At 43.6% G+C, this 27,355-nt stretch overlaps 1 protein-coding gene across 1 annotated transcript in view; it reads left to right on the forward strand.

Annotated features, from left to right (window-relative positions):
- The window catches only part of DHX37 (DEAH-box helicase 37), a 70,806-nt gene that overhangs the window by 23,201 nt on the left and 20,250 nt on the right, over positions 1-27,355 (forward strand). The window contains exons 11-17 of the mRNA XM_068243840.1: positions 4,449-4,563; positions 6,090-6,188; positions 9,688-9,755; positions 11,989-12,142; positions 12,318-12,394; positions 13,902-14,134; positions 27,155-27,266. Coding sequence (XP_068099941.1) covers positions 4,449-4,563; positions 6,090-6,188; positions 9,688-9,755; positions 11,989-12,142; positions 12,318-12,394; positions 13,902-14,134; positions 27,155-27,266 — 858 coding nt within the window. The remainder of the gene's footprint in view (positions 1-4,448; positions 4,564-6,089; positions 6,189-9,687; positions 9,756-11,988; positions 12,143-12,317; positions 12,395-13,901; positions 14,135-27,154; positions 27,267-27,355) is intronic.

Consider the following 27,355-nt stretch of genomic DNA (forward strand, 5'->3'; position numbering starts at 1 on the left):
GATTGCCCTGTATTTGGCTTCATCCATCTTCCCATTAACTCTGACCAGCTTCCCTGTCCCTGCTGAAGAGAAGCACCCCCAGAGCATGATGCTGCCACCACCATATTTGACAGTGGGGATGGTGTGTTCAGAGTGATGTGCAGTGTTAGCTTTCCCCCACACCTAGCGTTTTGCATTTTGGCCAAAAAGTTCCATTTTGGTGTCATCTGACCAGCGCACCTTCTTCCACATGTTTACTGTGTCCCCCACATGGCTTGTGGCAAACTGCAAACGGGACTTCTTATGCTTTTCTGTTAACAATGGCTTTCTTCTTGCCACTCTTTCATAAAGGCCATCTTTGTGCAGTGCACGACTAATAGTTGTCCTATGGACAGATCACCCCACCTGAGCTGTACATCTCTGCAGCTCGTCCTAAGTCACCATGGGCCTCTTGACTGCATTTCTGATCAGCGCTCTCCTTGTTCGGCCTGTGAGTTTAGGTGGACGGCCTTGTCTTGGTGGGTTTACAATTGTGCCATTCTCCTTCCATTTCTGAATGATTGCTTGAACAGTGCTCTGTGGGATGTTCAAGGCTTTGGAAATCTTTTTTTAGTCTAAGCCTACTTTAAATTTCTTAATAACTTTATCCCTGACCTGTCTTGTGTGTTCTTTGGACTTCATGGTGTGGTTGCTCCCAATATTCTCTTAGACAACCTCTGAGGCCCTCACAGAGCAGCTGTATTTGTACTGACATTAGATTACACATAGGTGCACTCTATTTAGTCATTAGCACTCATCGGGCAATGTCTATGGGCAACTGACTGCACTCAGACCAAAGGGGGATGAATAATTACGCACAGCCCACTTTGCAGTTATTTATTCGTTAAAAAAAAGTGGAATCATGTATGATTTTCGTTCCACTTCTCACATGTACACCACTTTGTATTGGTCTTTCACGTGGAATTCCAATAAAATCGATTCATGTTTGTGGCAGTAATGTGACAAAATGTGGAAAACTTCAACAGGGCCGAATACTTTTGCAAGCCACTGTAATTTTCATATTTTCTTTAAAATAGCTTTTCAAAATTTTACAATTGAAAAAGTGACCAAAAGTTGGTGAAAAGGTGCTACTGAATTTATTTTGAATGTTTTCTGGCTTGCTGGAGGTTTAAAACACATTTTACGGCAAGGTGTGAAAATATCACCTAGAGAAAACTCAGGTGAAAAAGTGAATTGCATATGGGCCCTGGTGTTTACCTTGATGTTTTTTTGTGCAAGTTTTAGTCTTGCCTTGATTACCTTTTAGGGCTAACGTTCTCCTCTGGCACACCACCTCATACATTTTTATCATCATATTAATGCCAAAAAATTTCTTCTTGCTTTATATAGTGTGGTAACCCCTTACCACACTATATAAAGAATCTTTTGAACTTTTAGTGAGGGAAGACTAATAGGAGATACACACACATATACTTTCTACAGTATTCCAAAATGTATTTTTTTTTTCTGGAACTTGCCCTTCAAACCCCACTTAAAAGAAAATGCCTGTGAAGATAACGAAGAGAGAGACAGGATAAACCCTGGCCTGACATTGGGGTCATTGCACGGATTCTGGACCAGAAAGTATCACCAAATACTCCTGACTTACTTGAGCTCCATAGAGTCTTGAGTTTGCTTCAAAACCCCACTTCAATCACAGTTGTTCTTTTAAACCTGTGCAAGCACGTTAGCCCCATACACACGCACAAGGCATGTCGCCCAGTAGGGACGGACTGGGACTTGATCTCTTAGACAACATTGTGGGGCCGAGGCTGTACGGACATGTTGTGAGACTCCAGGCTAGAAACGCGTTCCGTTGCTGACAAGAGGGGAGGCGGGCCATTGGAGCTGAACACGAGGGGCATCACTGAGTTTGGAGAAGAATGCCCTTGGTCAGTGCTTGGCTGAGTTGATCAGCTAGTTGGATTGCTCGCCAACATCCCAAGGGAAATGGGGGGGGGGGGCTGTACACATGCTAGATCAGGGGTCAGGAACTATTGTAGGATGAGATCCTCACACTTTGGCCCAATAGGCTGGGAACATGTCCTACAAAGTCACTGGACCTGACAGGGTCCAGGGTGGGACAATTGAAGCGGCTGTTAGTTTTGGGGGGAGCATGAGTAAGATAGTAGTGCATGCTACAGCAGTAGCATGCCTACTTTGAAAATGTTTCTTGCGCTGTCACATTAAGCTGTGCTGCTTGAGCAGTGTAACTTTGTGAATCAACCCCTACTAATTTGTCTGTGAGCCAGATGCAGCCATCAAAAGAGCCATAGGTTATCTACCCCTGTGCTAGATACTTAGCACAGGTGGTCGTCTTTGGCTGCCTTGGCTGAGTTTAATCTAGTGTGTAAATATCTTTAGTTATAGCATAGCTTGGTGTTTGTTTGTTTTTTTAACAGTTAAACTTTATTTTATGTTTGAATAAACATGCAGAAAAAGCATAGATTGCCCAGAGCAATACAATATCATCCTTCAGCATCATTTAATGAAAACATATATTTCCATATCAATTAAGTATGATTAATAGCGATACAGGTCCAGAAAAGTGAAGGTATTGATATGTTAATATTCAGACATTCAGTTGTGCTATAGCATGCAGCTACACAGCTTAGCTTGTTTTTATCACCATTAAAGCTCCCAGACTAAAAAACAAAATCACTTCAGAAGTACCTAATCAAAAGCTCTGACCCTGCCCAGGTAATGGGTAGGATGGAGGCATCCAATGTGTGTTCTATTTTAGTATTTTAAAATACAAATAAAAAATAATATAATAAAAAGAGAGGTAATCGCTTAGGGCTTGTTCACATCTAGGGTTGTTTTTCTTTTTTAAGTGACGGCGATTTTTAAAATCGCCCTAAAAGCACTTGTGCAATGATTCCCTATGAGAGAGTTCACATCTGAGAGGTTTGTTTCCGATCCGCTCAGCAAAGCGCTGCCTGTACCGTTTTCTGAGCGTTTTTGCTGAATGGAAGGTATTGGGAAATCGCAAAGCGCTTGGTATAGCGATTTCCCCAGTGATTTCATGAATAAATACATTGTATTTATTCATTTCCGGGTGAAAGAGTACACTTTCTGACTGACAGTGAAAATACTCTCTGCAAAAACGTTTAGAAATCGCTCTTCTGAGCGCAGGGAAAAGTGGAGGAAAAAACTCTTAATAAATCACTCAGCGCTTGTGATAGCGCTGTCGAATTATGATGTGAACAAAAAGCAATCTGACAATGCTTTTCACGGGTCATGGCCCTCTTCCTCAGGTCAGTACAAAATGCCTTGATAGCATAGGGGATAGAGTATAGGCACCTGACCCTGCCCACTTCTTACATTGTAGGCTGCCTTTACTATATAGGTTGCTATCTTCTTAAAAGAGAAGATCTCATCCTGATGTTCAGACCCCCTTGTGGTGTGAACATCAGGATGATGGAGTCCATGCAACAGCCGTAGCTAATCCACCCACAAAGCCTAGCACTTAGGCCTCGTTCAGACTATACGCGCTGCCGTCCGCATTTTGGCAGCGCGTATAGTGTGCGACACGCAAGAACGGTAGAAGGGCATAGACAGCCCTTCTACCGTTCCCATCATATGCGCTGCGTGGCAGCGCGATTGCGCTATCGCGTGCTGCACGCATTTTTGGGAATCGCAGCGCAGATCCCATTCATTGTAATGAATGGGATCTGCAGCGCAGCGCATAGGAGCGCAGATGGCGTGCGATCGGACGCGTTGCGTTCCAATCGCACAGCCATCTGCGCTAAATGATGTGAACGAGGCCTAACACCTTCAATCCAGCAAGTTCTGGATATGATCTGCAGCAGAAGCCTCTTAATATATTTATTTTGTATTTATTTATTGTATTTATAAAGCGCCAACATATTACGCAGCGCTGTACATTAGTTAAGGTTACAGACAATATTTAGGGGATAAATACAGCAATAAGACAATACAGGAATACAAGAAAAATCAGATCATGCAGATCACTCAAGTATACATTTAATCATGTTGTGGAACTTTTTTTTTTTTTAAGCATGGCACCTCCTTCCTTCATTATTAAGAAAATGGAAGACTACAAGGCTATTAGCTGTCGTAGCCTATGCTTTGTCTACCATTATATTTAATCGTTATATTGCTTGTGCTTGTGTTTGTTGAGCAATTGCTAAGAAGTAATATCTTGTAAGTGTAAACTGTGCTAAAAAAAATCTGATAGACTGCAGTGTTTATTGAAGGGTGAGTGAGGTGAGTTGAGTGAGGTGAGTGCTTTCACTTGCACATTTGTTACTGTTATTAGCAGCTGTTAGATTGCAAGTATATTTTTCAGACTTTGTTGTGTTGAAGCTAGCAAGGTCCTGAGAAGTCAGGGATGAGATATCGAAATGCTGTGTATTGGTGCTTCTAAGTACTCATGTTGAAAAATCTCGGGTTTTCTGTGTTTCCAGGTGGATGCCAGGCAGTTTCCAGTCACGGTCCACTTTAATAAGCGTACCCCATTGGATGACTATGCTGGGGAGTGTTTTAGAAAGGTTTGCAAGATTCACAGGATGCTTCCACCAGGTACAGTGGCTTTGTGGAATGTAATTCCTGACTGCAGAATACAGTATGCGACCCCAGTAACACAGAATATCTGACAGACAATGTTTCATCTGGTGGGCTGGAGAAAATCCACTCCCCTAATGTAAATTGTGTAAAATATATAATACTTTGCAGTGCACAAAGCTTTACAATAGCCCAGATTTTGCATTATTTATTTTGCATTGTACGGATGACTCCTTTGTGATTGTCAGAAACGGCTTAGCTGTACTTAAAGGGAGTCTGAAGCAAATTTAAAAAAAAAACATAGTCGCCTAAGGAGAGGGAAGGTTCTGGATCCTATAGAGCCTTCTCGGTCTCCTGTCGGTCTCCGCATTCCCCCGCACGCTCCCCCGTTAGCAGTCCATGACCAATTGGTTGTGGACTGCTCTCTTTCGGGATAGGGAGACTTGGGCATCCAAAGACGTGCTGCTCCGTACTGCATGTGCGCGCCCACTCTGGCGCACTTGCGCGTGTGCAGTACAGAGCCGGTGGTCTTCGGGAGCCCGAGTGCTTACGAAGACTGCCGAAGTCTCCCGTGGTGGTATATTCAAACGGAGCAGTCTGCAGGAGAATGGGAAGGCTCTATAGGACCCAGAGTCTTCCCGCTCTTTAGGTGAGTATCTGTTTTTTATTTTAAAATTGGCTTCAGATTTGCTTTAACACCTTTCTTCAAGCTGTCCAAATGCCTCCCCACATACCATTGTCACCCACAGGAGGCAGTCAGGGAAGAGCTTGGAGGGAGCCACCTGCTAGTCTTTTATTTATTTATTTATTCCCTGTGAGCAAAAACTGATCCTTCCCACTCTTCTCCATGTGATCCACAGGAGGGAACAGGGGAAGGAGGTGGGTTACGTCAGGTGATATCTCTGCTTAGGAAGAAACTCCGAATATGCTTGCAGCTCTATGCTGCGCTTGCCAACATAACTCTGGGTCATGTGACTGACAGTTCCAAAGTGTTTTGCTGAGACAGCTGTATTCAGAATAGAAACTGTGAATACTAGCATAATTCCCAGCTCACATTTACTCACAAAGAAAACCCCATGGGTTTGGCCCAGGGATTTCAATCATTAAACTTGGTCTGCATGTGTCGGTTTTCAGTTTTATAGTCAAAGCTCTGCAAGATCCCCTTCCCTTCAGATCTCTCAGCATAATACTCAGAGCATCTCTAAGAAATAAAGGTCTATGTTGAAGGACTGTTATACAAGAACTTTCTTTGTTTTTAAAGTTGCATATGGATCATCTTCTGGGGTGCCTAGTGAGAGGAGTAAATTAGTGTAAGGGCCTAAGCCCACTAACACAGTTGTGCACAGCTGTGTGCAGTTGAGCCTGCTTTTCAGCATCTGTAACATTGATGTGTTGCTGAAAAGCGGACACAACTGCGCACAACTGCGTTAGTGGGCTCAGGCCCTAAGCAGGTCCCTCCACATGTGCAATTGATGCACCATTTGAGACAAACTGCAAAATTCATGCATCTGATATGTTTTTTCAAATGTGTTTTGTTGTTTCAGGAGGCATTTTGATGTTCCTGACAGGACAAGCAGAAGTCCATTCCATGTGTAGACGGTTAAGGAAAGTGTTTCCTTATAGAAGCAAGAATCTGCTTCAAGGTGGGCTGATTGCAATCAAACAGTAAAGGATGTTACAGAGCTGAATCAGTTAAATTAATGAGAGAATACCAGTGTACAGTAGATGATCATGTCTAGTGATGTTCTTACTACAGTACTAGTGTTTAGAGGTGCTGTGTAAACACTGCAATAAATGTAGAAAGAACAGCAGCTAAAAATGAGGCATGGGCTTCAATTGTGGCAGAGTAGAAGCTTGTCAGAAGTTCCCGGGACATACAAAACTTCTTCAGTTGGCGTATGAAAAATAGCCTCTGCTGTGCTTTCTTCTGAATGGAGGTCGTGTTCGCTTTCCAAGTAAGGTCCTTGGAGATTGTACCGTAGTACCTAGGAGGCGTGCACAGAGAACATTTTCCACTTCTGTGCCATCAATACTGATTGGGGGTGGGGGGAGAGCGCGCCTTCTAAAGTCAACAATCATCTCAACTTTTGCAGTGTTGAGGACCAGGCCATTTTCCCTACACCAGTAATAAATTCTGTCAACCTGGTCGCGGTATTCTTGCTCATCATTTCCAGAGATGAGGCCAACTATAGTGGTGTCATCAACAACCTTGATTACTTTGACAGGGTTTGCCGTGGACCTGCAGTTGTTAGTATCTAGGGAGAATGGCGACAGAACACAACCTTGAGGGAGCCCCTGTGTTGGTAGTCTTTGGTTTGGAGATAATGGTGTCCAGCTTGACAACCTGAGATCTGTTGCTTAGGAAGTCTGTGATCCATTGGCAAAGGGTAGGGTGGACCCCGAGGGCAGCAAGGTTTTCCTATAGTGATTGGGGGCTGATGGTATTAAACGCAGAGCTGAAGTCAAGTGGGAGGATCCTGGCGTAGGAGTTCGTTCTGTCTAGGTGTTCATTGACAAGCTCCAGGCAGATGTTTAAAGTGAACCTTAAGTCTGTTAAAAAAAGAGTTTAACTCACCTGGGGCTTCCCTCAGCCCCCTGCAGCTGATCAGTGCCCTCGCAGCTCCGCTCCGATGCTCCTGGACCCGCCGGCGACGACGACTTCTGGTTTCGCCGTCACCGGCTGACAGGCATGGGAACGCGAGTGATTCTTCGCGTTTCCAGCCACAATAGCACCCCCTAGGCTACTATTGTGGCAAGAAGGCAGGGTGGTGCTCTGCTGCTAATGGTCTGACATATTAGAAAAGATTTTGAATAAAGTGCTTTAATTTTGAATAAAAATTAGGTTGAAAAGTGTTCAAGTGAAACCATACTCAGCATTTCCCCTCTGCTTCAGCATAAGACCTTCTAGAAAATAAATATTTGTATAAAGTCAGTGAAAAGGTTAATAGATCCACACAGCTATCAGAAGGGTTTAGCAGCTGTTTGTCCAAGTAAACATGGCAGGAGCTGGTGTAGTTAAATCTATGCTGTGTTTAATTTACAGAAAATCTCTACAAGTAATCTGCTGGGAAGAAGAAAAATATAAGAATTCTAGTTTATTAATTAGCTTTCATTAAAGATAATCTGAAGTGAATATGAATCTTACAAACAGGGGCATAACTAAGAGCTACCGGCCCCCCCTGCAGAAATTCTGAGCGGGCCCTCCCTCCCCCCAGGGCCTGTTCGTGGCCGTTTTGGGGGGCTGGAGGGGTCGCAGCATGAGGGGAAAGCTATGGCCACACTCGGCGGGGAAGGGGGACCATTCCCCCCCCCCTCACCTCGGGCTTTCCCCTCCAGCTCCCCTCCAGCTTCAATAGCTATATAAGTGCGGCGGGCAGCGGCAGACAAACATACCTTCCGTGCGTCCGGACGCTTATTGCTCTAGTGACTGATGCTACTTTCTGTTTCGCGTCAGTCAGTAGAGCGAGAAGTGTCCGCGCTGGAACGCACGGAAGGTATGTTTGTCTGCCGCTGCACGCCGCTCTGCTGCACTTATATAGCTGCTGAAGCTGGAGGGGAGCGCAGAGGGGAAAGCCCAGGGTGAGGGGGGGGGGGGGACGCCCCCCCCCCCCTCCCCGCCGAGTTTGGCCATAGCTTTCCCCTCATGCTGCGACCCCTCCAGCCCCCCAAAACGGCCACGAGCAGGCCCCGCGGGAACGGGCTGCATCCCCCATTGTTATGCCCATGCTTATAAATAAACACTAAAGATCTTAAAATTATAAGGTAAATGTGCCAGTTACCACTGCTCCACTAGGGCCATGTTTGTACACAAATCAGTTTTGAAAAAACGGTACTTCCTGTTTAGAGATGGCCACGGCCCCTGAATAGCTTCCGGGTCGAGACCATTCATTCAGTGCGTGCATGAGGGTGGTATACTAATTAAGAGGGGGTGGAGAGAGGTGGGCATAGGCAGAGATGGGCGGGGATTGATTGTTGAAGAGGCAGAGCTATGATAAACAGCTCTGCTTCTTCCTGGTAGCATATTCTGCGACCCAATGGGTCGGAAAAAGTAAATAGGACATTTCTGGGGACAGGATTGCTTGTTCTGCTGCGGGTTTGTGGCGGCTCACTTTAAAAAGGTATTGCTAATAAGGTTTTTAGGCTAAAAAAAAGAAGAAAAAAAATCTGGCGAGGTCGGCTTCTGCACCGTCGGGGACCTGGAGCCAGTGGCAGAGAACGGTGCTGCGGCGAGGGACATAACGGCTGCTAGGGGCTGGAGGAAGCCACAGGTAAGAAGTTGTCATTTTTTTTTTCCCAGCTCGGATATTACCTTTAAAGTGGAGCTGAAAACCACACTAGGATTTATACACTTACCTGTGGCTTCCTCCAGCCCTCTGTAGTCCGTGGGCTCCCTCGGCGTCCACCTGTACTCCCGATGTCATCCCTGCGCATGCACGGCTCTGCTTGCACGCCTCCTTGGTCGCACTCCCAGGAGTTTTCTGTTCCTGTGTTATTGGTTAAGGCTTGTAACTGCGTAGGCACAAAACACTCCCGGCCTTGGTAACGCGACCAAAGAAGCACATGGCCAGACCTGCACATACAAAATAGTCCCACGCTGCCTCATTCAGGGACTTTACAGTGGCTGTCAGCAGTGAATCGGATAGACACAGAGGGGAGTCCATGAACAGCAGGTCTCTGAAGGCCTCAGGTAAGTATAAATCCTTGTGGTGTTTTCATCTTAGGTACAGTTTAATACGAAATCTTCTCTAGTGCTGCAGCTAGAATAAAATGAGTCTCCTTGTCCATCATGGAGCTACAGATCCCAGCATTTTTCTCACAAGTCCCGACCATTACTTTATTTAGTCTTCTTCCACACTAAACCCACTAATGTTTTATATTTTCTTTTTTATTTCACACTTGCTCAGTTGCAGAGCACAACCAGATTCAAAACTTTTTCAGACAGTGAACACATCTGCCATTTAGGACTGAAAGGCAGCTGTGCCGCATCGGAAACCTTGTGCGTTGCGTTACACTTTTGTGAAAGTGCCCTTTCGGTTGCTGTTACAGTGCTCATTTTCTTTCAGCGTATAATGTTGATTTCTTTGCTGTGAAGGTTATTTGCTACTTGCTTATCTTGCTTTGAAATCTCCATTTTTGCTGCAGAAGAAAATGATGATAAGTCCTCGGAAGCAGTAAAGAAATGTAAGAAATCAAAACTCAAGAAAACTGTGGTGAGTATAGTACATGATCAAAAAATGTACTTACAAAGCACAATTAAAACCCTGTTAAAAATTATCATTGTGGCTGCTAAAACTGATGCAGGTCTTGTGTTCTATGACTATGCTATACCTTGGGGCCATTAAACCCTGGTGGCTTTGAGTATGTTTTTCTTAGTACATTGTATTTAGTGCAGCAGACTGCCAGTATAAGTTTTGAAGAGGATTATCTGAAACTAAAAAAGATGTGCTTATTAACTGTGATATTAACTGTAATTAATGGCATGAGGGCTAAGTGGTTTAGCAGTCTTGCCTTGTAGCTTTGGAATCCCAGTTTTGAATCTGGATGGAATGTATAAGTTTTACCCATGTTTGTGGGTATTTCTTCCCAATACTGCAGTTCCCTGCTTACTTCCATGCCATGGTAGGTCAACTTTTTTTTAACTAAACTGGCCTTATACTTTGGTAGAGACGTTACATTGCAAACCCCATTGAGGGACAGTTAATAATGTGAATTGTTTAATGTACTCTGTAAAGCACAGTAAGAATAGTTCACAATGAGTGAGAAAAGTTTATAACAATAATTGTGGCTCTCTACAATTGATTAAATATTCTATAATGGTTGAATCATGCTATACTGTAATATAAAAAATAAACAGTGCTTCGATATTTGCAAAAGGAAAAGTTGTCGTACTGTGTTGGCCAAGAGAATTATGTAGTGAAGAAAATAACAATGTATTGTAAAAATAATACCTTTTAATAACTAGCTGGAGAAGTTTCATAGTGTGACTTTTTGGGCAGCTAGTTGTCTTCTTTAGGCATGTATTGAAAATATGCCTGAAGAAGGTGATTAGCTTTCTGAAAACTCACACTATGGAACTTTTTTCAGTTAAAGGAATACTATCGATTGAAACGACTTTTTTTTTTTAATACTCTATATTAGTGTACACATTACCACTAGTGCTAGGGGCACTTTATTTATTCACCCAGGTCTCTCTCTCGCTATCCCTGCTTAAAAATTCATTTCTCACACAGCTCATAGTAGTTTGGGTCACCCTGAGCTGCTTGGTTACTCTGTCACACAGCTCACAAATATATTTCACTGTGTCACTCACAGCATGCAGCAGACATGAGGAGAAATAGGCTGATCTGAGGTGGTAACAGGTAACTAAATGAGCTGGAATATTGCTGGAATATAACTAGCTATACCACGAGTCTGTGTTTACACTCAGACTGGCTGCCTGCTTGAGGTGATTCACTCCAGGCTGCATCCACTTTACAAGCTGCTGAGAGGGGCAGACCACTGTCTACAATTAGCATTATTAGTATCTTTATCAGTCAAGAGAAGCAAAGATAATAAACACACATTGCTAGAATCTTTAACCCTTTACCACCATATCAACAAGAATCTTTCAGCAAGGTGATAATTAAACTATAAACTGAGGAGTTGATAGCATCTCCCCTGTGCAGAGATATGGTCTAGCCCTCTGGGAGCTCAGTATTAAGCCGCATCTACACGAGTAGATGCGGCCTCGATGCTCCTTATCAATCGAGCCGCTGATGCGGCTCGATTGATAAGATCCGACAGGACGGATCTCCGCACCGCCGATTCCCTGCTCGCTCCCCACAAGGGGACAATGGCAGGGAATCGAGCGGAAGATAAGCGGCGCCAGCGTAAACGAGCGGGCATGAGCGGGGAATCGAATGCGGGGACGCGGCGGGCACGCGGAAGAGGCGATCCGGAGGCTAATCGAGCCGCAGGATCGCAGCCTCCCCCCGTGTAGATGAGGCTTAAGATACATTTTGTATCCAACACTGACACCAAAACTGATGGAGGATTTTACAGCTGAGAGGAACAGCTGTGTGAGGAATCAAATTGCTCCTAGTACTTGCCCTAATGTGTGCTACAACATACAGCATTTAAAAATAAATGCATACATCGATAGTATTCCTTTAAGCATTAAAGGGTATCATTTTTACTAGAAGGAATGGCGTGGGAGCAAGGCTCCATAGCTTTGTACTGCAGTAAGGAGAGGGATAGAAGATCAGATCTTTGCTAAAATCTAATCAAATATGAAATGCAGCAGTGCTGTAGTGTAGATGTCTGTCATTTACCACATCTAGATAGTGTGTACCTTGTTTAGTATCCTCTGAACTGAAATCCACTGATTGAGTTTTTAAAGTTTATGAAGCATTATTTATGTAGTTATGTTAATAATCAGGAGTTTTGCTCCCTTCTCTTAATTAGCCCTTGCCTAAAATAAACCTAGACAGTTACTCAGCTTTACCACTAGATGAAGGCGATGAAGATCGGGAGGCTGGAGGAGATGGCAGTGATGATGAAGATGGAGGGGAAGAGTCAGACTTGGACCTGGATTTAGGAGATCCCGGATCTGATGAAGGTAATTTTACTGGGGCATAAATACTGTATATACAAAAAAAAGACGCTCACACACTATTTTACACCTACCTTTTTGTACACACAAAAGGGTGCATTTCTGCATTCATCCACTTAGCATTTGTAGTCATAAATGTACAATACACCGTTTTGATACATGATTGTTTTATTTATTCTAGATGAAAAAGAAGATTTTTCCCTCCCACTTTTTGTGCTGCCGTTGTATTCACTGCTGGCTCCCGAAAAACAAGCTCAGGTGCATTTTTAGTTTAGTTTTTTTAGTTTTTTTTTTTTTTTTTGGGGGGGGGGTATGCATATACAATACAGGATATACAAATTGAGGCCCACAAATCCCAAAAATTCAAACTAACTCAGTACAGCATACAGGAATGTACAACGTGCATATCGTCAAGCAAGACGTCCAAAATCTACTATGACTGTACATTTATAATTAAGAACATACATTTAATAACTAACATATCGGCTGCATTAAAATAAGAAAATATGCTATATTACTTCTGGTCAGAGGATAGCGTGTCCTAAGATTCCATCCAAAAATTCCATATTTTCCCAAATTTGGCCGGGCACCCGCGGTGGGAATAGAGTGTCTTTTCAAACTGGACCAGCTCATTCACCAAGAATTTCCAATGTGCTAGCTGTGGGCTATCGGAGGCAAACCATTTTAAAACTATATACTATAAACTTCCTGACTAAGAACAAGGTTTACCTCAGGAAAATCTGGTGATAATCCATCAAACCAAATATCATCCTCTTCATCCATCAAACCAAATATACATAGCTTGCGGTCCAAGGGGGCGGTGATGCCCACCATTTTAGCTCTTATTTACAAGTTTATTGAATGGATATCCAAAAGATGCTCACAACTTAGTAGTCGTACACTTAAGAGTCAAACAGCATTGTTATAGAACAGCTTGGTGCTCGGTACACCAAAATTTGTCAGTGGATGAATCCCCATCCCCGACCACGAAAATCACTAACTTCTGTATGCTGACCTTTATGTGCTGTGCAGCCTGCATTCACCTTAGTGCCCTTTTACACCCACAGGATTTCAGATATGCTCATTTTAAACATTTTAATCTTACTCTTTACAAAAGGGACATCAAACTATCCCTCTTGTATTGTGATTAAAGACAAGCGTATGAGGAGTACCTAATCTGTATCTAGACCTTTTTATTTTGACTTTGCCTTCTTAAATTCATAAAGGATTTAACAGTTCAGATATGTAATTGCCGGGTTCCATTTAGTGTATGTGGACGTGATGGTAAGCTGACTTTTAACTAGTTTATGAAAAATGGATGTTTTAAAACGATTGTTTTGCATTATGTGACGGTCGGAGAAAACGCACAGGTGCCGTGGGGGCGCTCACGTTCATATTCTACCATGTACTTGCCCGGCAACCATTCTCACTTGAATTCTGCCCTCTTAGTGCCTAAACTTAACATCTCCCCCAACACACACAGCCCCCTAATGATTAACAGTAACCATGACAATAACTATGTTCATTCCTTACAGAGGCTGAACAGGCAAGTAACGCATTAAATGCCCAACGCACCGCTTGGGCACCCGATTGACAATACTTTGTGCAGGTGTCTATTAGATGCCTGCTGATCCCTGCATCCATATTGTCTGCTTTGCTTAATTGGGTCTTTTTTTCTCTATTATTATTATTATTATTATTATTATTATTATTATCTGTAATTCAGTTTTTAAATATATTAGTTTAACAAAAATGTCTCTCTCAGGTTTTCCGCCCCCCACCCAGTGGTAGCAGATTATGTATTGTGGCCACCAATGTGGCAGAAACATCTCTTACTATCCCTGGGATAAAGTATGTGGTTGACTGTGGTAAGGTTAAGAAGAGGTTCTATGACAAAGTCACTGGTGTGTCCTCTTTCCGGGTGGATTGGACATCCCAGGCCTCAGCCAATCAGAGAGCTGGAAGAGCAGGACGTACAGAGCCTGGTCACTGCTATAGGTATGTTTCCACTTTATGTATGGCCAGTTTGTTCCCTCATTATCAATTATTACATTTTCATGTGGTTACTGATTCAAATTTCATACTTGCGCTGCATAAACTTGCTGATCGTATACAGGTGAGCTGCTCTGTCTTCTGTAAAGGCAAACAGGAACAACATTACTAGCCAGTAGAGTCACTGAAGGAATAGGCTACCAAAGTTGAGGCATAATTTATTCATGCCTTAAGTTCAGTTGAAACAATCACAGATAATTGTTTTGGGCCATGAAATTTAATTTTGTGTACTTTGATTTAGGATGGCCATACATCTTAAAATTCTGATTGTAAAATCTTTGTGCAATCTTTCCAACAATATTGTATGGCCAAAAGCAAGCTATGGCAGGAAGTAACAGTGGTTGGTCCTGGTTTAGCAGCTAATAACCAGTCTGCAGACATGGGAGGACATCTGTACACACACTGGAAGGGCACCCAAATGAATTGCAAATAGTTTAATCACAGGTGTGAACGAGTCCTTTTGATCTCACTAACAAAGATTGGGTGTATTTCATGTTTGAATGTGGCTCATATACTGACAAAAGGTCTAATCTAAAACCAACATTTATGCATGTTCAATATTTAAAGGAAACCTGTAATGGAAAAAAAAACAGCCCTTGGAGGGGTATTTACCTCGGGAGGGGTAAACCTCTGGATCCTAATGAGGCTTCCCACGTCGTCGTCGTCCTGGCGATCCAGCGCTGGAAGCCCCTGAACACCCGGAAAGTAAATATTTACCACAATCCAGCGCAGGCACAGTAGCAACTTTCCAATTACACCTCGCAGAAATACCTGAGCCCCATCAGGTAAACTCTACTGCACAGGCTGCCAGGAACCGGCCCTGCGACATGCCTGCAGATACGGTTTACACAACTGCGGGTTTGACCAGATCAAGCGGGGAGAAGCCTTATTCAAGCTACAACAAGGCTGTCGCCCCTCAAAGCACTTCTCACTGCCACCACTAGCTGCTGCTAGACACTAACGATTCCCACTGCTGTCGAGTGATCTGCACGCAGTCCGCATTTTCGTATTTGGGTCAGCTTTGCGCTTAGGCCAAACATGGGAACGCCACACACATAAAACATTAGTACAGTAGCAAGGCACAATCAGGCACTGAACTTGTAACGTTAATTACACTGCAGTCTCTTTCTAGGCTATGAGCTAGTTTAGTACATCAGAAGTCAAACTTATTAAATAAAGATTTAATATTCCAGAAAAAAGTGGAACAATGCAGAAAATAATATATACAAAAGATTTACAAAAAACAAAGTAAAAATTACAAACTACAAGAAACAAAAATACACACGACCGTTTTCTTAAAATAAAATGGGAATAACGTTACCAGCGTTGCTTGATCGTTGTTTGCAGGAGAACGCAGTTCTGGTCAGACCAGGTTAGTCCTAGCGTCTTGCTATCTCCAAAGAACTACAACTCTAAACCCTCCTAGCTGAGGTTTTATAGCCAGATTTGTGGCCTGGGGCATTTAATGTTTAGTCCCAAAACTAATGCAATTTCCCAGATTGTTCGCACAGAACGTTGTCATATCCTTTCTGTGATATGTAACTTCAAAGCTTTCCTGTTTTAGCTTCCCACTGTCCAGACTCAGTTAGTCCGGATTGTATATTTGGTCAACAGGTTGCTGTTTACATGAATACAAAGTTCAAAGTAATGCAACACCTTTTCAGGATGCAGGACAAAAGAGGGGGTCGTTATCTAATTACCTCTTTTCTTGCTGGGGACACAGGTTACAGGTGACAAACACACCTGAGACAGTATTTCCGAGCGGATCAAAGGTAAGGACATGGCTGCTATTGGCTAATTAGCCATCTCTTAATTAGGGGCTAGCAAACCAATTTAGTAGTTCCTGCTCCTGCTATTCACAAAAGTTCACCCTTCAGATGCAAATGTACTATATACTGGCCTACAGAAGATCCAATTAGCAGCTTTAACTTCCAGAGGAACTGAATACAGAAACTCAAAGTAGCAGCTTCCTTCAGCTATACACATATGACACAGACAGAAAAAATGACAAATATGGCTTCCACGAGATACAATATGGCTGCCATGTTTTGCATATTACCGTACATATCAGCATCACCCCATGGATCCTCACACAGACAACTCGCGCCTGGGCAGTAGAACAGACCTGATCGGGCTTGGTTGTTTCAGCTGGAGCCCATCGGAAAGCCACTACTGTGCATATGCTGGAGCCTTGAAGATAAATATTGCTGCACGCTGCTGCGCCTGCGCAGTGCTTGTCAGGGGAATTTACAGGGGAGCCAGCGCTCTATCCCTGAGGCTACAGAGGACGGGGAAGCCTCATTAGGATACTGAGACTTCCCACTTCCAAAGTAAGTACCCATTAGGAGCTGTTTTTTTGTTTGTTTTTGTTACAGGTGTACTTTAAAGTGAACCAGAGACGAAGCACCCTAATTGTGTTTTACCATATATATCAGTGGGAACATTAGAGAAAACGCCTACCCTGCTCTCTGTTTCATCCTTCACTGCTCAGCCTGCTTCTTATCAGCCCCGATAAAATCCCAGACTGAGCATTCAGTCTGGCTTTGCTAAGGAATCATTATAGCTGAGTCTGTTTTCTCTGATGTCTTTTCAAGCCCAATCCTGCTCCGTTCTGGCTCTGCTATAATGACTCAGCTATAATGATTCCTGAGCAAAGCCAGACTGAATGCTCAGTCGCGGATTTTATCAGGACTGCTAACAAGCAGACTAAGCAGTGAAGAATGAAACAGAGAGCAGGGTAGGTTTTTTTTTTCTCTAATGTTCCCACTGATATATATGGTAAAATACATGAGGATGCTTTGTTTCTGGTTCACTTTAAGTGTAAGGCCACTTTTGTTAAAAATGGTTTATCTACATGTCAATGATATACATGCTTACTATTAGTGGTTTCTGCAATTTGTTTACATTGAAGTGGAGTTATACTTTAACAGTGAATTCCAAGATTTGGACAGAATGTACATTGGTTACCCCTACCATGTATTCAGAATAGTGGTAGTTCTGTGAACAAAATTTTCCTTTGTTAATTCCATTATTAATACTAAAACACCTGGGCATGTGGCTTGTATTGCTCTCTGTTCCTGGAATTCCCTGGTACTGTGGGAAGAGCTGTAGATCCCATTGAAGTGGGGTTCTGTGATAGAGGGCGTGGTCTAGACCAGTGTTTCTCAACATTTTATAAGTGTGTACCCCTTTTAAAACCCTGTACTCATCGAGTACCCCCTAGCATAGTAAACATGATCACAAGTACCCCTTGACAAATATATATTTAATCGTAGTACATGATAATTGGTTCTAAACAATGTGCAAGCATTTATTATTGCTTTTAATTAGCTAAAATACTAATTTGATGATGTTTAAATAAGAATTATAATTTTCTAAATCTCTAAATTTGTTATTCTTGGTTAAGTATATCAAGCCCGAGTACCCCCTGGACCCATCAGAAGTACCCCCTGGGGTACGCGTACCGCATGTTGAGAACCTAGGGTCTAGACTAGCCAGGTGCTTGCTCCTACATGGTAGTCCTAAGCTTTGTCGATGGTGTGCTTAAAAAAAGGATTTAAAGAATTTATTTCTCCCATTCATCAGCTGGTACACCCTCTGGAGGAATGGCTCCGCCCAGTCCTGGGGAAACACAGAAGTAAAGTATAAAAAGCTCCCACCCCCCCTAATCCCCAGTTCATTTGTGTTTCTGCCCGGGAACACAAGAGATTTTTTCTGCTCCCAATTTCTTATTTTTCTTACGCTCACCAGAGGGTGAGTTTCCTCTTTATCTGGCGGTGGTACCTGGCAATGATGCATGAGGCTCCGAAGGAATCCCTACTCCAGGGCTAGCGTGGTCGCCGGAGGTGCTGCCGCCATTGACTCTGAACGCCCACGGGTGGAATTGGGCGTCAGAGTTTGCTTCCGCCTTCCTCGCGCGTAAGTGCCGCTCTGAACTTATGCCAGGCAGTGAGGTCACTTCCGCCGACGTCAGAGGAGGCGGACCGGAAATTACGCAGCGGGATCTAGCGTGGACGCACTATTTAGGCTCCGGGTGGGCGTGCGGGCGGCGGCAACATGGAGGAACAAGGAGCTAGCGTGGTCGCCGCCGCTGCCGCTCCTGCAGATCCCGCTGCTGGTACAGCCGCCGGTTCTAATGCGGCCTCAGCTGTTCCTGCCGCCTCATCAGCAGTGCCCGCCCGTTCTCAGGCTGATGGTGTGGTGAGTGGGGAGACTTCCCCTCCCTTAAAGAAAGATGCTTTCAATTAATGTTACAGAGTTTAATTCTTTAATGGGCAATGTATGTTTTTTCTCCTGTCTTCTGTTTTCCCTTTTCTGTAGACAAGAGTGGAGTCTGGGTCTTCTTCTAGCAGTAGGCCCAGATCTAAAAGATGCTGTCAGTGTCTGACAAAACTATCTTCTAGCTATGCCAAAGCTTTGTGTCAATCATGTATAGATGCAGTCATAGCAGCAGAAACTTCCTCAATTTTTAAAAATATAATGAAGTCAGTTAAAAAAGATATGGACGAGACTTTAGGAAAATTTAAGGAATCCTTATTATCCAATCCTGATTTAGTGGTTGCAGGTCCCTCAGTACCACCTGTGCTTAATCCGACTGAGCCTTCTTCAGTGCCGGCATCAGATTCGGTACAGGCTGAGTTGCCCCAAATCCCGGCTAACATTGATTTTTTTGGGGAGGAGGGGGAAGAAGAGGAGAGAGAAGGCAGGGAGGAAGTTTCGGATCTAGAGGAAGGGGAAAATGCCTTTTCAGGGGAAGAATCTGATAGCGATGCAAGGGCAGCTAGATTCCTCTTTAGCACTGAAGAAACAAATGAATTACTTAAAGCTGTTTATGCCACAGAGCAAATCCCTGAAATTCAGAGGGAAGTCTCGGCACAGGATCAAGTATACTCAGGTTTGGCGCAGCAGTCGGGTAGAGTTTTTCCTTTTCATAATTCTCTTAAAGATATTATTGTATCTCAGTGGCAGGATCCTGAACGTAAATTATTCATCCCTAAATCGGCAAAGAGGAAGTTCCCCTTTTCCCCGGTAGATATGGATCAGTTTACTAAATGCCCCAAGTTGGATGCAGCCTTATCCAAGCATTCTAAAAAAGCTGACCTATCTTTTGAAGATACGGGGGTGTTAAGGGATGTTATGGATAAAAAAATTGACTTACTGTTAAAGAAGGCCTGGGAATCGGCCTCATTTGCCTTTATTCCCAGTGTCGCGTCGACTTGCATTTCGCGTAATTTACGTGTTTGGATGGATAATTTACTTTCCCATGTCAAAACCGGTTCGGACCTTAACACTTATGTTAAATCTCTTCCAGTGGTGTTAAAAGCCGTGGCTTTTTTGGCCGATGCAGCGGTAGAAATTGTGCGCATCTCCGCACGTACAACTGCATTGGTTAATTCAGCCCGGAGGGCCCTCTGGCTCAAAACTTGGGAGGGAGATTTAACATCTAAAAATAAACTTTGTGCAGTTCCCTTTGAGGGTAACCTTTTATTTGGTAAAGAGTTAGATAATATACTCTCAAGATCGGCGGAGAAAGGAAAACAATTCCCTACTAAACATAAAATTTTTCGTTCTACCAAACCGAACTTATTCAAAAAACCATCTCAGGAACAGAACAAACAGCCCTTTCAACAAAGGAAGTGGTCTTCTCCGGCCGGTAGGGGGCGAGGAGGTTTTGCTCTCGCCAAGCCAGGCGAACCCAAGAATAAATGACGATTTGCCGGTGGGGGGGAGACTTCGTTATTTTTTGTTCCATTGGGAAAAGATCAAACCAGATCCCTTTATTTTAAGAATTATAAAAGACGGTTACCGTCCACAGTTTTCGGTGACCCCTCCCCCCAGAATTTTTGTAAACAAGTTTCCGAAAGACCCAGACAAGGCACTTGGTCTGCAGACAGAGATACAAAAATTGATTTCAAAGGAAGTAATAGTACCAGTTCCGCAAATGCAGGAGTTCAAAGGGTATTACTCCCATATCTTTTTGGTGACCAAAACCAGCGGGGAATTCAGGTTCATACTGAACCTGAAGTCATTAAACCCCTATTTAGTTTACAAAAAGTTCAAAATGGAGAACATTTTTTCGGTCAGAGCAGCCTTACAGGGTCAAGAATTTTTTGCGTCAATAGACTTACAAGACGCGTACCTCCACATCCCAATCGCCAAGCCTTATCAAAAATTTCTGAGGTTTGCGATTCGAATAAGGGGGCAAACTTGTCACTACCAATTTCAAGCTCTCCCCTTTGGGATAGCGTCAGCACCACGCATATTCACAAAGGTTCTGGCGGAGGTAATGAAAGTAATAAGGGAACAAGGAGTAAATATCATCCCCTACTTGGACGACCTACTCATTTTTGCCAAGACAGAACACGACCTGAAGTTGCACACAAATTTAGTCATTCAGATTCTGTCCCAATTAGGATGGAGGATAAATTACCCCAAATCGAATCTGGTGCCTTCCCAGTCCATTGTATTTCTGGGCTATACGATCAATTCTATACACGAAAGGATTTTTCTAACCACAGGGAAGGTGGAGAAACTACAGAATGGGATCAGGCAGCTGCTCTTACTCCACGAGATTTCAATAAGAGAAGGGATGAGAATTTTGGGTCTCATGACAGCCTCCATTCCGGCGGTAACTTGGGCACATTTTCACTCCAGGGTTCTTCAAGCTTGGGTATTGGAGGTATGGGACAAGAATCAGGAGTCTTTGGACTCTCAGGTTTACATACCAGCACAGGTGAAAAGAAGTGTTCACTGGTGGCTGCAATCGAGCAACCTAACTCAGGGCAGAGTCTGGAGGCAGAAATTCCCTATAAAGGTGTTCACGGATGCCAGCGCCTGGGGTTGGGGGGCCACGTCCATGGGTCAGCATGGCCAGGGGAGGTGGTCCAAGATGGTAGCCAGGAGATCTTCCAACTTCAGGGAACTCGCAGCAGTGAGAGAATCTCTGATAAGGTTTCGGGACATGTTCCGTTTCAAGCATGTCCGAGTCTTTTCAGACAACATTTCCACGGTAGCTTACCTCAACAAACAGGGAGGGACCAGGTCTCAGAGTCTTGCCCTGTTGGCGACGGAGATTTTTGTCTGGTCAGAGGCCAACCTTCTGTCTCTAGAGGCGGTTCACGTAAAAGGGTCGCTCAATCTCGAAGCGGACTTTCTGAGCCGCCACGAGATCGATCATGCCGAGTGGGAATTGAATCAGGAGACATTTCTGGAGATCACGGAACATCTGGGACGTCCAGAAATCGACCTCTTCGCATCTCCAACGAATGCCAAGGTTCCTCGGTTTTATTCTCTTCACAGAAATGCGAGTTCTCTGGGGTTGGATGCTCTTTCAATCCCTTGGAGTTTCCAGCTGGTTTACGCTTATCCACCTCTAAAGTTGATTTCACATGTACTGGAAAAAATTCAGAGAGAAAAAGTGGAGCTAATACTCATAGCTCCTATGTGGCCCAAGAGAATTTGGTTTTCCACTCTGCTTCGATTGTCTGTCCGACCTCCTCTGAATCTCCCAATCAGGCCAGACCTTCTTCGTCAGGGGCCGTTGTTCCACCCCAAGCCAGAATTATTCTGTCTGGCAGCCTGGACCCTGAAAGGGTGATTTTGAGGAATAAGGGAGTTTCTGAAAAGACTATAGACACACTATAAAAATGTAGGAAGCCAGTCACTCAAAAGATTTATAGAAAAGTTTGGAAGATATACACGTCGTGGTGTACAACACGTAATCGAGTTCAGACGAATAGTGCAGCTGTTCTTGATTTTTTACAGGAAGGTCTAGAGATGAATCTAGCCTTAAGTACCTTAAAAGTTCAGTGCTCGGCCTTGTCAATTTTATTGGACAGGCCGTTAGCACAGGAAAAGTTGTTTAAAGATTTCTTTCGGGCAGTTCAGAAATCCACTCCGGTTAGACAAAAGGTTATCCCTCAATAGGATTTATCCCTAGTTCTGAATGTTTTAGCTAGAGCCCCATTTGAACCGCTAGAGGATATAGAGCTAAAATTATTGACGCTGAAGGTAGCGTTTTTGGTCGCCATTACTTCAGCTAGAAGATTGGGTGACTTACAGGCCCTTTCGATTAAGGATCCTTTTTTGACTATTTTTCCAGACAAAATTGTTTTACGTCTGGACCCAAATTATTTGCCCAAGGTCTCTTCAGATTTTCACAGATCCCAGGATATAGTTCTTCCCTCTTTCTGTGATAAACCCTCCTGCCCAAAGGAACAAGAATTTCATTGTTTAGACGTCAGGAGGGCCCTGCTATCATACCTAGCCAGGACTAGAGAGTTTAGGAAATCATCACATTTGTTTGTATTATATATGGGTAACAACAAGGGTCAGCAAGCTTCAAAACAAACCATTGCTAGGTGGATATGTGAGGCTATCTTTTTGGCTTATAAGACTTCAGACTCCACTCCACCATCCAACATAAAGGCACACTCCACCCGATCGATGGCTACGTCTTGGGCAGAGAGAGCAGGCGCTACAGTCCAGCAGATATGTCAGGCGGCAACTTGGGCGAGTTCTTCCACTTTCGTCAAGCATTATAGAGTGGACGTTCTTTCTCAGCAGGATTTGTCGTTTGGCAGGAAAGTGCTCCAGGCTGTAGTCCCTCCCTAGGTGGGTATTTACTTTGGTATCCCTCCAGAGGGTGTACCAGCTGATGAATGGGAGAAAGCACCAGTTAGTCTTACCGGTAACGGTGTTTCTATTCAGCAGCTGGTACACCGTCTACTGCCCAACCCTACTCTGTCGCACTTCCTTATACCTAGATCTATGATTAGTGGTCACTTGGAGGTGCTTCGCTCCTCCCTTTTTTCCTGGTGTTCGGGCGTTTTACTTTATATACACTGGGGATTAGGGGGGGTGGGAGCTTTTTATACTTTACTTCTGTGTTTCCCCAGGACTGGGCGGAGCCATTCCTCCAGAGGGTGTACCAGCTGCTGAATAGAAACACCGTTACCGGTAAGACTACCTGGTGCTTTTTAATTGCGCTATTGTAATACTTGACAGGGTATTGGAGCAGTCACAGTTGAGTTTTCACAAGTCCTAGGAATCAGCAAAATATACTCTAATAACATAGAACAGTCTTGATTAGAGTGAAACTCCTGAAAACCTTATGAATTTAGTTTGTGCAGTATGTTAAGGGGTTTCTCTCCTTTTGGTTTCTAAGGGCTCTCCGTGTCCACAATTAATTTACTCTTCCCCTGGCTTGGCATGATATAGGTCATGTTTAGTGCGGTTCCTGCTAGACTCTGGGTCCTGCAGTGTTTGAATTAAAGCCTTGAAGGTGACAGAGACTGGGAGTGAAGAAATATCTCCCTGGTAGAGCCACTGCAGTAAAGATCCATAGATGGATTTACCTAGTGTTAAGTAATACGCAAATTCCAGTGCAATGGCAAACATATTTTGCATAAATGGAAATTGAACCTTGCATGAGTTACTCCAGAATTGGGAACTGTCTATCAGTTAAATAGCACCTGGATTACTGACCCTATGTTAGGCTTTCTTTCTTTAAATGCAAATTCTGTTTGCCTTCACACTGGGATTTGCATGGGCGTACAGTTTTTTTTTTTTTTAAACAAGTTTTATTTGTTTTATAAATTTTCACCCTTAAAATAAGACAGTACAGACCATATCATGAAATAAGCAGACGCAGCTGCTAATAACATAACAAAGGTTACACAGCAGATAGATATAGTCCAATGGAGAATAAACTTTCAATTTAACCCCAACAACCCCCCTGAGTATCCCATACCCTGCCAACCCCCCTCCCCCCTCCCTCTTCTGCTCTCTCTTTATTTTGTGATCAGATGATACAGGGAGATATTTCCAATTCGTTGACTTTAACAAGACATGAGCTCCTCCATCTATGTCTATCGTGTGATTTCTAGTCGCCCTAAGGTACCCAACAATTGATGGTATGCATACCAGGAACAGTACTTGAAAGGCTCCATGAGTTGTTTTATTTGATCATCTGAGTAATTAAGAAGTATATATGGTTTCCATCTTTTAAAAAACTTTTTCGTGCCTTTCTCTACATTCAGGGTTGCATCTAATTTTTCCATTTTAAACAAGAAGGATAATTCATCATGTACATCAGTTAGACTGGGTGCCGTAGGATATATCCACCTATTATAGATCGCCTTTTTTGTCGCTGCTAATTCTAGGTGACCTATGTCTGGTATTCTATGCGATGTGCGTGATGGTCCTTCTATTTTATCTTCCTCTTCATTATAATGAAATAGATATAGCATTGGGTCTTTTTGGATCTGTCTTTTACATAGCTTGCTCAGGAGCTGAGAGACGTCTTCCCAAAGTTTTGTAATATTCGGACATCCCCAAATACAATGTAATAGATCTGCTTCTACCAACTGACATTTTGGGCATTGATTAACATAATGTAACGGGGGGGGGGGGGGGTTATATTTTATGTTAAAGGCGTATTTGGCTTTATATATGAATAAGAGATGGGATTCTCGCCATTTTTCACTTACTAGAAGAGATCGTAATAAGTTGTTTCCCTTTATGATTTTATCCTCAATATTGGTGCCAGGGAAGGCCCGTTCCCAAGTTTTAAAATTTGTCTTGGATATTATTTCTATTTTGGTTTGGGCTAGGGTCTACTGCAGCTCCGACAGTGATAATCTCTCTCCACCTGGTTTTAGGAAGCGGTCAAAAGGAGTTAATTTCGCTATAGAGGAGATATTGCTTATATTTTTTTTTTATGAAGGACTTAATTTGTGGGGCCCACAGTTTTGCAAAAAAAAAAAAAAAAAATCTTATTTTTGTCTGCTGTTATTATACTATGTATCTCATTGGGCTGATTCACAAAGCTTTTCTGTTGAATTTTCTCACCTTACTTATTAACTCACAGTTTATCTCTCCTGGTTGACTCGTGGTTTATATCTCCTTATCGATTTATCTCATTAATTATCTCTCCTTATTTGTTTATCTCATGCATTAGCTTTTCTTAAGCTACCCATACACTACAACGATCACTGTGATCGAATCTGCTGGGAAATCTTCAACGCAATTGTTGACCGACTCAATGATTTACACCAGAAATCGATCGATTCAGTCGATCTGTCCAGGCGAAAAATTTAGCTCAATTGCCAGCGGGTCGGGAACGTGGCGTTCGTTTCGGCGGCAACTGACACAGAAATCCATCACCTGTCCACCGACGCGAGTCCCAGGATCCTTGCAGTCTCTCACTTCTTCAGGCGTCTTCTCCGTCTTCTGTTCACTTCCTGTCCTGTGAGAAGGCGTAGTTCAAACACTAGAGGGCCTTCTACTGTTTGAACTTCCGCTTGTCACAGGACAAAACAGGAAGTGAAGAGAAGATGGAAGAGGACTGTGGGAGAAGGGGCAGCACGGGCCCGGGGACTTGCGCCGGCGGACAGATGATGTATTGTGGCTGGCCGGGGGAGCAGGGGCGGCGAGGCAGGCGGCAGTTCCACAGCTTGTGAATCGATTTCATGCTGAAATCGAATCAAAATCTGTGTGCAGTTTATGGGCAGCCATTAGATACCTCTCAGATTTGGTCAGAGAGGGATTTATCTGTTGGTCGATCTGGTGGCAATCGACCAGTGTATGGCAGCCTTTAGGCTCTGTTTCCACTTGAGCGGAGGTATGGAAATTTTTTTGTCCATTCCCTGCTCCACACTGAAATACTCCTATTTTATAAATAGGAGCCGTTCACACTTGTAACGCTGCATCGGATCAGCAGGATCAGATGCAATAAGCGGACCGCACTTCTATGCAGTCCGCGATAATCCCGGGCACTTGGATGTGTTCCTCATATAGCATATGGGGAAGCGCATCTGCCTTGGGCTACAGTGGGACCACGGCGGATCATCAGATCCCACTGGCCGCATATGGTCCAGCACAAGTCGGAACAGAGCCTCACAGTTAGGCTAGGTCCACACCAGGCACGGTTGCAGGACGGACGCTGCAGTCCGGGATCAGGGGAAGTACCACCAGACCGCAAACTAATCCGTTTTAAAAAGAAGTGCATCAGTTTTGCATCAGTTTCCGTTCAGTTATTTACCCCAAAAAAACGGACAGAAATGTCTCTATCATTAGGAAGTTAGTGGGAGGAGTTTTGGGGCCAATAATAAAGTTCAGGCTATCCGGTTTTTCATCCGTTTTTGGTGCTATTTTGCCTGTGGAGATGGAGTTGCGGTTTCTGATTGCTTTTCACTACCCATCCGTGTATCCGTGGCCCGTAAAAATGCAGCAATTCCGGACCTTCCGTTCAAGTTTTGAAAACTGGTCCCTGCAAACGCTGCAGACGGATGCGGTTTTTTTTTTTGGGGTGGGGACGGCTGCTATTTTTAACATTAGTATCCGGGACTCTGTTTTTCATCAGGGCTGAAAAACGCAGCCACGGATACGTTTCCGGACCTAGTGTGGACTAGGCCTTTTGTGCGCGGTTTATTTTTTTCTTCTCCCGGCGCTCCTCTATGTGCTGTGTTTTTGTTAAAAGCGCTTTTCTAAGCACCTTTTCAGAGTGGTTTTGTAATTCACTCCCTGACGCAAGTCAGGAAGTGAACTCTTTGACCCGGAAAAGGATAAATACAATGTATTTATTCCTAAAAACGCGAACGCAATCGCTGCACAAAGCGATTTTGTGGGCGTTTTGCGGTTTTCCCATACCTTCCATTATAGCAAAAACGCCTCAAAAATGGTAAAGGCACCGCTTTACTGAGCAGCTCAGAAACAAACCACTCAGCTGTAAACTCTCTCATAGGAAATCATTGCACAGGCATTTTGTGGGTGATTATGAAAATCGTCTGCGCTTGAAAAAAGGTGGAAAACGCCCTTAGTGAGAACAGGCCCTCAAGGTCGAAAAATGTACGCTTTGTGAATTAACCCCCTATTCCTTTTTACTGAGCTTATTGGAAGTTATTGACGCATTTTGCCAATGAATAGAAATGATGTATTTGGTGTTATCTGTGTCTTTTCCTCCAGGTTATACTCCTCGGCTGTCTTCAGCGATTTTGAGAAGTTTTCTCAACCTGAAATCACACGGCGCCCTGTTGAAGATTTAGTTCTTCAAATGAAGGATTTGAACATTGAAAAGGTGGGATGGAAAACCAGCCATTCATTTAAAAGCAAAGTCAAGCCACTTTCCAAACTGTGATGTCTGTTCTGCAGTCAAATGTTTAGGCA

Source organism: Hyperolius riggenbachi, chromosome 1 (genome assembly GCF_040937935.1).
Source record: "Hyperolius riggenbachi isolate aHypRig1 chromosome 1, aHypRig1.pri, whole genome shotgun sequence".
Taxonomy (NCBI): Eukaryota; Metazoa; Chordata; class Amphibia; order Anura; family Hyperoliidae; genus Hyperolius; species Hyperolius riggenbachi.